The 14,909-nt window shown below is 43.6% G+C and overlaps 1 protein-coding gene across 1 annotated transcript in view; it reads right to left on the bottom strand.

Annotated features, from left to right (window-relative positions):
- The window catches only part of LOC145403353 (uncharacterized), a 122,105-nt gene that overhangs the window by 36,521 nt on the left and 70,675 nt on the right, over positions 1–14,909 (bottom strand). Inside the window, exon 2 of the mRNA XM_080275142.1 lies at positions 6,225–6,971. Within this exon, the coding sequence (XP_080131268.1) occupies positions 6,225–6,971 (747 nt within the window). The remainder of the gene's footprint in view (positions 1–6,224; positions 6,972–14,909) is intronic.

Below are 14,909 nucleotides of genomic sequence, written 5' to 3'. Positions count from 1 at the left end.
CTTAGTCTGTATGTGTATCGTACCTAGGCTATAACCACTATACTCTATATACCTGGCCTGCAACCACGTCGCCCCAACAAGGGGGAATAACAAACTCAAACGTTTCTGAAAAACTCAAATAAAATCGTCAGGGTTTGAAGGCACCACTCTACTCAGGTGTCTATCCACCCTTTGTGGGATGGTTAGCAAAATGACTACCAGTACCTAGGTCCTACGGTAACATTAAGGAAAGTAACTGTGGTCTGGATGATTGTGGCCTTGCATCCCGGGAATAGGTGAATAAACCGCCACTGCCTCAGAGGAGATGAGCACTGCGGCCAAGCACCTCATGGCGTCTGACTCCACCTTTACTTTTTAGTTTTGCCAGTACAAGGTAATAGCTACTGTTTTTTATGTTCTTTGTGTAAACCAACGCGATATTTTGAAGACATGTATTAAACAAACTAACATTGGAGAACATTAACCCTTTGACATTAAGTGTATTTAGTTTGTTTTTGCAATAAAATACAAAATACGTCAACATGGTGGGGGACTAAGCGTGCTAAATATAAATAAATAATAGATAACATAAGGAACTGTGGTATGGAACCTCCCAAGCCTACCAAACTGATACAGTTCAAGGCCAGGGCATTATTCATAAAGGATCTTAGTCAATTTACAAGTCACCACAGCAATTAACTTTCAAGGCATTATTTCGTTTTGTCATACTCTTCATTATTCTTCACTCGTGTGTGTGTGTGTGTGTGTGTGTGTGTGTGTGTGTGTGTGAAATGTTTGGTAGTTTAAGAGTGGAGATATAAATACAAACCAACAACTGTGCACACAACTCAGGATCAAGAGTGTTTATGAATGTACCTGACCGCCGCAACTGTACAACCGGTTTTTACTGCGGATGCCGCAACCCTCTACAGCAAAATCGTTCACAAATATTCTTAGAAACCATGAACATTCTTAAGGATAAGTTGCGTCGGCTTATGGTTTTTATCTAAACTCACAAAGCTAGTACGCACTACGTAAACAAATTAGGTGGATGTGACAAAGACAACGCAACAAAAAAAAAATTCTGGTAACAAAAACAGCTAGGGAGACGTTTATTGTAGAAACTGGCTAATATCCTTCGTAAATATGTCACCGTTTTATCTGATTTGAGTAACGCTTTAAAAATAAATGTGCTGGGAAACTGTACAGTTTTGTATTTATTTTGTATTTAAGTGAAGATTCCTACTCCCCCTTTTAGCTCTGGTGATGGTCAACTGTAGGCAGTCGATCAAGGAGATTTATTCCTGCTTCACAGCCAAGGCTCACAGAATTTCATGCAACCATCCACCCATCCACCCTTTACTGCCCACCTCATCACTTTATCCATGCCGTGCCAGTGGCCCAGTTCCCTCAGGAAAAAAACAAACGGAACTGAGTGAGCTTTTTGATAACACTGTAATTCACTCAACGCAGTCTGCCTACTTCTTCCTTCACCTTTATCATTCTTTATCTGTCTGCCCTCCTCTCTTACTATTTTTCTGATATTTCCTGTCACTTTTTATCACTCTTTCCTTTTCAGTTTCAGGTGGCTTTACACAATGACAAGCCTAATGGATTCCTGTTTCGTTTATAAAGGCTCCTGCATGCTTATATGGATCGGCCTTCGTCCCGTAATGGCGGCTCTTCATACTGCTTGATCTCTGGCAGCCTCCCTATTCAGTCTCTTAACCCTGAGGTCACACTCTATGACCTCCTCGATCTAGATCTTTTTCGATCTGCCTCTCGCAACCCCACCTCTAACATTCACATTTCTCACTTTCTGCACCCAGTTATCATCCTACATCCTCTCCACATGCCCAAACCATCTCAGTCCACCCCTCCTCATCACATCACTACACTCCAGAAGTATCCTTCAACTCTTCCATCGTAAACCTGGCCCCCCTCCCCCCAGGCCTCGTTAATCACGGCCTTCACTGTACAGGTACGTTTGAGCCTACGAGTATCCTCTTCTTTTACTGCCCAAGTCTCACTACCATACACCCTTACACTCCTAACACATGCCACACACAATCATCCCCTAGGATGAATGGACAGCCATCTCTATGTCAAGAGAGGCAACAGCTCCCTGAGTTTCTTCTAACCACTCATCACTCTAGCGGAGCCACAAAGCTTGCAGCCCCACCCCCAGCATGTAACATGTCTACCATGGAGCAAAACTCTTCCTATATGCCAGAAAACCATCGCTGGGTGGTATCCATATAACCAACCCATACGTGTTCCCTACGTGTCAACAAGTGGGTTGGCGGAGGGTTAGTGGCCCTCCCCGTAAAATGACTAACTCAAAGACAAGCGACCACCCCTTACTAGATAGTGGCGTCTGGCAACTGACAGACAGAACAGACAAGGTAGGTATCAATGATTATGTTTGCCACTTCAGTTCGTGGATCTCTCTCTCTCTCTCTCTCTCTCTTACACACACACACACACACACACACACACACACACACACACATCCTAGCTTACAAAAATGATTTTATTCACCTTAGGATGAAACTGCTGGGTTATGGGGTTAACAGACATTTATGAAGGAACAAAACAGATTATATATACATTAAGAAAATGTTCTGGAAAGAGGTGAAGACAGTAAGACAGGGTGGTAGTGAAGTTAGTAGGGGAGTGAAAGATAAAAATGGTAGATTACTAGTGGAGAAGGGAGAAAAAGTGAGCAGATGGACAGAACACTTTAAGGAATTGTTGAACATAGAGAATGGAAGTAATGCAAGTATAAGTGGCTGGGGAATGGCTGGGAGAAGGAGGTAGGTGAGAAGACAGGAAAATATTAGTAGGACAGAAGACAGGAAGAAATTAGTAGGATAGAAGTTGTGAAAGCAATGAAGAATCAAATTGAGGAAAGCCCCAGGAATTGATGGAGTGTGTGGTGGAATGCTGAAGCATGGGGGAGAGATAGTAGTAGAATGGATGTGAAAGATGTGCAGACTGGCCTGGGAAGAAGGCAGAGTCCCGGAGGACTGGAAGTCAGGTATAATTATTCCCTTGTACAGTACAAACGAAAAAGGGAAAAAGAAGTTTTTTTTTTTTTTATAAATAACAGAACGGAGGAAGGAAAAACAAACGAGTAAAAAAAATAATTCATACACCAGATTACTGGTGTCCTCTGTTCATAAAATATCTGTAACAATTAGACTTGAACAGTTGTGGGTTGAAATTTGGAGGGAAACAACTCTGGGGAAGCGAGTTCCAGAGAGATGTAGTTCGGGGAATGAAAGAATTCTGATAGGCAGAAGTTCTGCAATATGGCTGAGTGACATTCCAGTCATGAGCGCTACCAGATGCCCGTGTAGCATGAGGGAAGGCATGGAGAGGTGGCACCATGGACGCAACTTCGTCTAAGCATTTGCCAAAAAAATATCTGTAAAATAATGCAAGGGAGGCAACATTCCTTCTTACTTGCAGGGGGGGTAGTTTATATGTAATGGCAGGGTTGTTAATGATTCTAACAGCTTTATTCTGAATTTTGTCTAGTTGTCTTAATGCAACTTCTCCATAACCATTCCACAAGGGTGAGCAATATTCGAGCTGAGAGCGCACATGACTCTTATAAATCATAGCTAACTGCTCATTGTCGAAGAAGTTACGGACTCTGTACAATAATCCAAGTTTCTTTGAGGCGGTTTTAGCAAGTGATTTGACATGAGAGGTCCAGCTGAGGGCACTGTTAAGTGAGACGCCAAGAATTTCAATACTTTTGGAGATGGGAATATTAGTAGCACTGAAGATAATGTACGAATCTGGCAAAATCTATTAGTAAACTGTATATATTTTTTTTTACTAGCATTAAAAGAGACAAGGTTGTTTTGTCCCCATTCACTGATTGTACACAGATCTTGATTTATGGAGATGGCTGTACTAAGTTGAGAGGTAGAGATATTATACTTTGTAAATGGATGTCTGAGTGTGAATGAACTATGTAGTGTTGGGTCATCTGCATATGAGTGAATGGGATTGTGGGTGACACATAAGAGATCATTAATATGAACCAGAAATAGGGTTGGCGCCAGAACTGATCCCTGCGGCACTCCGGCGTTAATTGAGTGGAAATTGGAATAGACATGTGTGGTAATCATAGGGGCATTTGTCTTCTTAGTGTAATAGGAAAAGTGTATGGTAGGATACTTATTGACTGAGTTAGGGAAATAACAGAAGAATTAGTTAGAGAAGAACAGGGAGGCTTTAGGAAGGGAAGAGGTTGTGTAGATCAGATATTCATTCTTAGATCTTCAGTGGAAAAGTTTCTAGAGAAGGGAAAGAAGTTGTATGCAGCCTTCAAGGATTTGGTAAAAGCATATGACAGGGTAGATAGACAAGGATTGTGGGAAGTATTAAGAATATATGGAATAGATGGGAAGTTGTTGAATGCTGTGATGAGTATGATGGTGCTAAGGCTGCAGTGCGTGTGGATGGTGAAATGAGTGAATTTTTTTCGTTGAAGGTTGGGCTGAAACAGGGATGTGTCATGTCTCCATGGCTGTTCAGTCTGTACATGGATGGGGTAATAAAAGAGATGCAAGGTAGGGCAGTGGATGTTGGAGTGGCCAGAGTGAATGAGGGCAGTGTCTGGAAACTCCCTGTACTGTTGTTTGCAGATGATACTGTGTTGTTAAGAGAAGACGAAGGGGAGCTGCAAGGCTTGGTGGATGAGTTTGAGATAGTGTGTAAGAAACAGAATCTCAAGATGAATGTAGGGAAGAGTAAAGTGATGGTCTTTGAGAGAGGTGAAGTCAATTAATGTACAGTGAGGTAGGATGGTGAGGAAATGGAAAATGTGAGTAAGTTAAGTACTTTGGGAGTGTGATGAGTAAGGATGGAAGTTTGGAGGGTGAAGTGCTTGAAAGGGTACAACATGCAAGAATGGCTGCTGGTTCCTTGAAAGCAGTGATAAGGAACAAGGAAGTGAACATGGAAGTGAAAAAAGTTACTACATGATAATGTTGTGATACCAACTCTAACTTAGGGAAGTGAAGCTTGGACATTGTTTGAAGGACAGAGGTCAAGAGTGAAAGCAGTGGAAATGAGTTATTTAAGAGGAGCCTGTGGAGTCACATGGAGAGACAGACTGACAAATAAGGATATAAAGGAGCGTTGTGGTGTGGATGTGGATGTGATAGGAAGCGTTAGGAGGAACACAATGAAGTGGTTTGGCCATGTGGAGAGGATGGAGGGTGAGAGACTGACGAGGAGAGTGTATGTGAGTGAGGTGGAGGGGGGAGAGGGAGGGGGAGGCCGAGGATGAGGTGGAGGGATGGAGTGGAGAGGTATATGAGAGAGGGGTGTGTAAGGTGGGAGCAGGGCAGTGAAATGGCGGGGGACATGGCGACATGGAGGCGATTTGTTTGTGGCCACCCCGTAAGGGATTAAGGCGTCTGGCAATAGATAGATAGTTACTAGATTTCAGTGTTTCTTAACCCAGGGGGTGTTTAAGTCAATATTAGGGGATGCTGGAAAATCCAACATATCCTGGTTTTGCTTAGTACTGGCATCATTAATATGTGATTTTTCGAGAATGTATAAAATAAACTATCAAGGAGTACTTCACTTTATACTTGTAGTCGTGTAGTAACTGTAGCAGTGTAGCAACTGTAGTCTCAGTAATCAGATGTAAGGGGATGCTGGACTGTGCAGCCTTACTGCAGGGGGTGCTGAGGTCGCAAAAAGTTAAGAAACGCTTTACTATATATAGTATAATATATATATATATATATATAATCATCATCAGCCGTTGAGGTCCAATGCAGGACCGGCCTATCCCTATCGAAGCAGGGAGGGACGATACAGCCAATGAATCTCTACCCAGTGGCTTAGGCTGTCTGGTAGAGACTGTATGTAGGGTGAGAAGTGTTGTGAGTGTGACTGTAGTGTTGTAGTGGCTTTGGATGTGTATGTACTCTGTGAACCAAGTGTAATCGGCCCGCCTTAAGCCGACTGGGTGCAAGCATACTAGTATGCGACACTGGTTCAACCACAGCACCCCTTGTGTCCGCCAAAGTAGCAAGCGGCTTGGTGAACGCTTCCCAAAGTTTTTACAACTCTGGCGGGAGGCGAACCAGCGCTCACCAGCGTGCGAAACGCGCACACTACCACTGTACCACAGAGGCTCATATATATATATGAATATGTGAGAGAGAGAGAGAGAGAGAGAATCAAATAAATCACCCCCATCTACCCACCTGTCTAGAGCAATGACAGCGACGGTGATGGCGGAGGCAGAGGTGACAAAGTTAGTGAAGAAGGCCGCCCCCTGACACAGTCTCTCCGACCCCGCCCCCCACCGCCCCCCTCCACCCCCCCACCCGATACCCCCACCACCAGGACGCAAGGGGTTGGCATCATTTTCATCCTCACCCTCATCTTCTCTTCTCTCATCATTATCTCCACTTTCGTGCATTTCACCTCCATCATCATCTATTCCGATTATTTCACTTTCATAATCTGCTCCATTAGTTTCATCTTCACCACCGACATCTTTGACATCACCGTACATTTCCACTTCCCTGTCGCCTCTCTCCACCCGCAATTCTTCAGCTTTTAGGGTCGTAGGAGTGGAATAATCATCGTCCACGGGCTTGGTCACGGCCTGGTACACGTCCTTGCGGTTTGAGTTGAGCTTGGTGTCCTTGTTGTGATGTCGTAGCATAAGGATGGCGGCAGTGGTACCCGTGGCACTCTTGGGTCTGGGGCTCTTGCGGGTGGCCTTGGCATGGTATGTGGTGGTGTCAGCGGTGGGACTGGAGGTGGTATTGGTGTGCGAGGTGGTGTGGTTGAGGGCCGGCTTGGTGTGGTTAAGAGGGGGTATTTGCCCGGCAGGTGGTGTGGGTGTGGTGTGTGGGGTGGAGGCTAACACCAGAGAGGCTACCATACCAGGCAACACGACTAGTGCCAACACCAGGTTGCTCGCCGTCAGACTCAGCACCAGTCTATTGAGAAAGAGAGTTCAATTAGTCATATGCACATGCCAACATTATCTGTATCACAATACTTACAAAATAGGATCCGGCAACATTCTGATCATAGAAAACTACCACTACTGTACTATCCTGTGCAAAAGCTCGCCGACAATCCCCTGCTAATATTAAGTATACAAACATTTCTCATTCCTCCCAGAACATCAATATCTATCACTCTCTCTCACTTTCTGTTGTACAGCCTGCTGCATACTGATATATATTCCAAATAAAACCTTTTCACATATCGTCCTACATTGCCACATCTGGCAGGGAAGTATTGACGACTTTTGCTCGTCGCAGTGGAAATGAACAATTTTCGGATGTAATGGAATATTTGAGAGTAAGCATCTCAACTGATATACCTATTTATCGCTAATGTGGGATGATATATCGTATAATGATGTTTTCTAAGCTCTCATCCCTCTCCTTGACCTTGAATAAAGCAAGAATAACATTGATGAGGGTACTGTGTGAACACCGTAAAACTCTACACTCGCAACTTGCCAAATTTCATTTCCCTCGCCTGGATAAGTGCGAGGGAGAGGATGAGGGGGAGAGGTGGGTGGCATGAGCTCTTCTGATACATGTTAACGCATTCAATATGGGTATTTTTATTTTTGCTATCTCCAGATTATGATTATCATTTTTTTTTTTTTAAATACAAAGAATCTACGTTCGTGATGGCGTTAGTAAAGGTTAGTCTGTACGTACCCCTCCAATTGCAATGTCCTTCACAAGTTGAATAAGATCATCAGAAGGTAGCAAGAATAAAAAATACACCACACTGAAGGGTTAAGGCTGCATCTAATCTGGAATCGCTGCCTCTCCACTGCATAGCACCGTTCACTGTGTACACTATGCGTTGGCAGTTTTCATATGGGTGAGGAGAGATAGCTTTTCCTATGGGTGAGGAGACACGGCACGCATCTTTAGCCTTCCAGGACATGAATCAATGTATTATAAAAATCCCCACCCTATACTGCAGGAGCTACAAAACTGCTTGCAGCCCTATCAGTAGGCGGTTGTGTCAAACTCTTCATTCATCAACCGGATATGCTCTCTCCTGGCGTCTTTAATATCCTCACTATTCACCACAACCCTCCCTTCATCATTCTATCACACACTGCTCACCATGATATCCCTGTTTTCCCTCTTCAACTGATTTGCAACCCTAAATATCATATTCGTCCTTTCCACACTATTTAGGTTATCAAGTAAAAGTCTCTGAATTTCAGATTTTGCCCTGTAAACCTCTTTTCTATCCCCATACGTGTGGCAGAAAAGTATTCCTTTTTGTTACCACCCCTTTTCCATTCCAAGAAAAGCCTTGTTTTCTCCTTAACTGCAGCTTTAACACCCTCATCCCCCACCAAATTACTTTATGTCTTAGTGGGCCCCTTGTCCATCCACACACTGAATCAGTGTCTCTCACCAGGTTGTTGATGAGAGCTCTGTACTGTTCATTAACTCTTCTGTCAACGGCTCCCTGTTTAGTCACCATTCTCCTCATCTCTCTATAGAAGGCATCACTTATTGCTTGGTTTTCCAACTTCCACATTTTCCTCCTAGGTGCACAGGTCCTCCTTTTCATCACCTGCTCCTTAAGCACCATGTCAAATACCAATAACCTGTGTTGCTGCACACACTCCTCGCTCCCTATAACTTTAACATCCCTCACCAACCTCCTATCAGCCCTCCTGACCCGGAAATAGTCTATCTGGCTACTATTTCCCCCAGACTCGTATGTAATCAACCTACTCTCACTGTTCCTAAAATGTGTGTTGCACACGATCATGTTCATTGCCTCCCCAAACTCGAGTATTCTTTCCCCTTCCTCATTTCTTGTACAACCATATGCACATTCTCCATGTATCTCTTCATATCCTTGAACTGCTTCACCTACATGACCATTTAAGTCCTCTCCCAAGACTACAATTCCATCATCTTCCTTACCATTTACCACATGTAATAAGTCATCTCAGAATCTATCTTTTTCGAATCTAGAGCATCCTATCCAGCCTGTGGACCACACGCCGATATAAACGAAAAAGTGACCCCACCGAACAAAATTTTCACAACTATTATCCTTTCCCTCACTCTCAATACATTTATGACACATTCCATCCACTTCTCCTTAACCAACACACCCACACCGCCATATCTATCTGTCCGCCACCACTAACAACTTCCCCTCAACTGAAGAAAGTCGATGTATATATCAAAAATAGTAAAATATGCGTCAACAGGGTGAAGGGGTAACTATATACAAATTTCACACAGGAGAGAGAGAGAGAGAGAGAGAGAGAGAGAGAGAGAGAGAGAGAGAGAGAGAGGTACATTGAGTAAACTGGGGGCACCACACCACACTAAATCCCCAGCCCTTCTCCCACAGCACGCACCGACCACACGTACCCTCCACCAGCGCCGCAGATTTCGCCAGGGTTCAAATCCCGTCCTGGCAAGTCCAGTTAATCATCGACGAAGCCTTAATTCCGGAGTTTGCTCAGAGTGGTCGCGACACACTTGACTCGAAGCTTCTCTCTCTCTCTCTCTCTCTCTCTCTCTCTCCATCATCATTATTATAATTATAATAATAATAATAATTATTATTATTATTATTATAAGCCTCCATCACCACTATTATGACAGCTCTATCCCCATTTTTACTACTCTCTCTCTCTCTCTCTCTCTCTCTCCACACCACGTTTCCAGCCCTTCGTCATTCTCGTCATACACATCGAGCCTTGCGAAATACAAAAAGACTTACACATCTACCCACAGCCTGCACAAAGGAAAACAGAATGATTCCACCAGTCTGACCGGCGCAAGACTCAGCATGGTGGAGGGGGGGTATGAGGGAGGACGGTTTATCGCGGGAGAAGGGATGGCTGAATAGGACGCTTTATAGTAACCTAATCTTGCTATCTCCAGACGATTTTATTTTAGACTTTATTCAGGCTTATTCAGAGTTTATTGAGATTTTATTCAGGCTTATTCAGATTTTGTTCAGGCTTTATTCAGAATTTATTCAGATTTTGCTCAGGATTTATTCAGCCTTATTCAGATTTTGTTCAGGGTTTATTCAGCCTTATTCAGATTTTACTCAGGCTTATTCAGATTTTGTTCAGACTTTATTCAGGTTTTATTCAGGTTTATTCAGATTTTGTTCAGGCTTTATTTAGATTTTGTTCAGACTTTGTTCAGGTTTAATTCAGACTTTATTCAGGGTTATTCAGATTTTGTTCAGGTTTTATTCAGGCTTATTCGGATTTTGTTCTGGCTGTATTCAGATTATTCAGACTTTGGTTCGACTTTACTCAGACTTTGTTCAGGTTTTATTCAGACGTTTCGGACGGGGGGGGGGGGAGTTAGATACAGCCCTCACAACCCCCTTGAGTGCGAGAGGTGTTTACTAAGATGAGAGAAATCGTCTGGGGAAAGTAAGAATAAGAGGAGAAAAGGCGTCATCGGGCAGAAGTTTTTTTTTTCTTATTTTTACGTGTCCGACTCTGGGCAAAGGCTTCAGGGCCAATTCCCAGTCCCAGTAGTCCTCCTTTGGGCCCAGTAGTCTTCCTACATCTCCACATGTCACCACTTCGGCGCTAACACCCACCATCCATACTGAAAACATGCTAGGGCTGTCTCATACTGGAATGGTGTACTGGTATTAGCGGGGGTACTTTTATGACATGTCGGCTGGTCTGGTAGATCAGAAAAGTCTGCGTTTTTTATGAAATTCAAATTCTTAAACTGTTCCCTGCCCCAGCCCGGATTCGAACCTGGGTCCATTAGGACTGCAGGCCGCCTCTCTACCGATTCTGCCACCGCCTCCCCCTTGTTGTTAACGAACAGGGACTGAAATGCCTGGAGGTCCTTTGATTGCGACCACCCCTACCAGACGTGACGCTGGGCAAGATAGATAGATAGACAGATAGACAGATGGATGGATGGTTCGAAGATAGACAGACAGATAGATTGACAAGTAGACAGTGAAACAGGTACCCAATGAGAGACAGACTGACAGACATTATGCGGGTGGTGGAGCTATTGAAAACACTCACCTTTGCCTAACTTCGTCATAGACAGATAGACAGGTAGATCGAAAGTGAGCAAGACAACTAGACAGACAGACAGAGAGAGAGATGGACAGTGAGCAAGACAACCAGATAGATAGAGAGATGGACAGTGAGCAAGACAACCAGATAGATAGACAGATAGAGAGTGGGCAAGACAACTAGACAGATAGATGGACAGTGGGAAAGACAAACAGATAGATAGATAGATGGACTGTGGGCAAGACAACCAGACAGATAACAGACTGATAGATGGACGGCGAGCAAGACATCCAGATAGACAGATAGATAGATGGATAGTGAGCAAGACAACCAGACAGACAGATAGACGGTGAGCAAGGCAATCAGACAGACAGACAGATAACAACACTGTCTTTCGGTCACTTGGCACAAAACTTTCAAGATGCAAAACACTGGCGGGCAAACTTCAAGGGAGGAGAAAAATAAGAAAATAAAGGAGAAAAACAAAAACGTGTGAGAAGGATGGAGAAAAATAAATACAAATAAATAAGTAACTAACAGAATACAAGAGGGGGGGCACACACACACACACACACACACAAAGACATACACACACACATACATATATACACATACGTCCTCCTTACAAATTTAACACCATCCACAAACAAATGCATCTCTCTCTCTCTCTCTCTCTCTCTCTCTCTCTCTCTCTCTCTCTCTCTCTCTCACCATTCTGGGAACCAGCGCAAATCACAGGCCTCGCAGTCACACCCACGTCTTCCGGGAATCAGGCAGAGGTTCCCGGGCCGCAAATTCCAGTCCACATCGCCATTCCTACCACTTCATCGCCAGTCCTCCCACCACTTGAATTCCCAGTTCCTACCATGTGCATCATCACCACCACCACCACCACCACCACCATCACCACCACCACCACCATCACCACCACCACCACCACCATCATCATCATCATCATCACCCACTCACACTGCTCTCATTATTCCTACCACTTAGTATGGAGGGAACTTCGAAACGCATTTTCTTAATCGTAAAAAAAAAAATAATAATTAATAAGGTACCCAATTAACTACGGGAGCCATTTTTCTCGCCTGTGAGAGGTGGGCCTGAAAAGCGGATCTTCCCTGCGTCTCTCTTCCTACTCAGTAACGACCTCTGCTGACCCAAAAATACGTAATACACTCAGCAGAATACATACTGAGGTGAAACGTGTAGAAGAAATCGCTCACTAGGAAGAGCTACGACATCTGCAAACGCCACCTATAATACGACCCAAAATGTTCTCGGGCTAAACAGGTTGATTGTTCCACAGATTAATTATTCGCGAGGTTAATTACTCCTCAGCTTAATTACTCCACACAACCATACTGCATCCTATTATCTACCTGTACCCTTCCAAAGCATCCTATCAAGAGTGAGCTGGACAAAAGACCTTCCGGAATGCCTCCCTACTCAGTAACGATCCCAGCTGACCCAGATACACCTAATACATCACTTCAATATATCACCACCCGAAGTTCTCAGGGACAATTTTTTTTTTTTTCCCGGCCAACCAAACTTCTACGGAAACAATTCATCCTCCAATTGCCTAACCCTACGTCCTATGAGGGGTGGACTAGATATAAGACCTTCCAGCATCTCTCCCTACTCAGGAACGACCTGTATTTCCAGAATTCACCACTCACCTTCATATATTAGTCTATCAGTTCACCTTGTTATTTGGTTTATCTCTCTCTCCACCCCTCCACCACCACCCCCATGCACACTCCTACTCAGTATCTGCACCTAAAAACTTCACCCCCACAACTCTTTCTCTCTCCACACACACACACACACACACACACACACACACACACACACACACACACACACACACACACGGCCGAATCCCCTCCACATATATCCCTACACGCCTCTCAGCATACCTCCCTCCCACACTGCCTTCCTCACTACTGCACCCACTCGTCCATCTATCCATCAAAGCCAATCCACATACGCATCTAAGCTATAGTTAACCTCGTCTTTACTGTATGCACGATTTCAGCTATCTATCCATCCCTTCATCTATCTGTCTATCTATCTATCAGTCTGCCTATCTACCTATGTCTGTTTGTTTATTTAAGTTAGTCAGAAGGTTAACGCTGCCTTCATTAATCCCGTTTATTATGGTGGTGTTGGTGGAGAGGGACGCCTTCACGTGGTGGCACTGATAAGATGGCGGTGGAGTTGCCCGGCTATACAAACATCTTTCAGCCCCCTTACCATCCCCCGCGAAAGAAGGATTGATGGACTGCAGGAGAGGAGTAATTTCAGCCTGCAGTCCACCGGGTTCACATACAGATAATTCTGGGGTTGCAACTACTACTACTACTAATAATAATAATAACAATCATAAAGGCCCTATCTAATTCCAGTCCTAAATCACTCCTAACCAGAAAAAATAATCTATAACTACAAAAATAAATAAATAAACAAAACTGAGCGAAGTGGTTAATATTGTCGCCGCTATAACTAAAATTAATTACTTTATTCAGGCTAACACCAGGCGATATTTCTGTTCAGCTGGCGAAATACCACCAGATAAAGAGCATCGAGATAATTAGGTACGATTAACTTAGTCTTTACTCACTCTCTCTCTCTCTCTCTCTCTCTCTCTCCATACTTCGGTGTTTCTGGTAATTAACTTATGTACGATTAAATTAGACTGTGAAATAGCTTTTTTTCCTTCTCTCTCTCTCTCTCTCTCTCTCTCTTTTTTTTTTTTTTTTTTTTTTAGTGTTTGTGGTAATTCTGAGTAACCTGGACATTTTATTCTGGCTCCCACGTGACTATATTATTTGGGAGAGAAATATAGAGACGGAATTAAGGTATGATTAAGTGATCTGTAAGACAAATGGAAGGTAAGACAAAAGTTCCCCAGTGATCAAGACAATTCCCCACCATTTTAGAAAGTTCCTCACCATTTAAGACAAAATTCCCCTTCAATCAAGACAATATTCCCCAGCAATCAAGACAAAATTCTCCACCAATCAAGACAAAATTCTCCACCAATCAAGACAAAACTCCCCAGCAATCAAGACAAAACTCCCCAGCAATCAAGACAAAATTCTCCACCAATCAAGACAAAATTCTCCACCAATCAAGACAAAATTCTCCACCAATCAAGACAAAATTCTCCACCAATCAAGACAAAATTCTCCACCAATCAAGACAAAATTCTCCACCAATCAAGACAAAATTCTCCACCAATCAAGACAAAACTCTCCACCAATCAAGACAAAATTCTCCACCAATCAAGACAAAATTCTCCACCAATCAAGACAAAACTCTCCACCAATCAAGACAAAATTCTTCACCAATCAAGACAAAATTCTCCACCAATCAAGACAAAACTCTCCACTAATCAAGACAAATAAGTAGCTTTGTGAAACGTGAATATTTTGGTCAAGTTCAGCTGATCCCGTGTCACTTGTTCCCTCTATTTCCAGGACAAATAAACGCACACAAACACACACGCACACATACACGTTTATAAACACACGCGCGCTTAAACATACACACGCCTACATTCACACAGGCGACCACAGACACACCGACACACACACACACACACACAAAAACGTACACACATTCACACATGTCCCTCCCACCATTCTTGGCATAAAACCTCACTTACTCATCTCTCTTAGAAATACACACACACACACACACACACACACACACACACACACACACACACAGGAGACGGAAAAAAAAGAGGCAAAATACAAACACAGACTCTCTCTCTCTCTCTCTCCCCTTAACGCCAGGACAGTGACAAATGTGTTCAGTACGCCCCCTTGTTAGGAATGAC

This window comes from Coenobita brevimanus, chromosome 60 (assembly GCF_032717465.1).
Source record: "Coenobita brevimanus isolate Jiangsu-jjx chromosome 60, ASM3271746v2, whole genome shotgun sequence".
NCBI classification, from domain to species: domain Eukaryota; kingdom Metazoa; phylum Arthropoda; class Malacostraca; order Decapoda; family Coenobitidae; genus Coenobita; species Coenobita brevimanus.
Note: the sequence above shows the minus strand (reverse complement) of the source record. Positions and strands in the feature narration are given on the sequence as shown.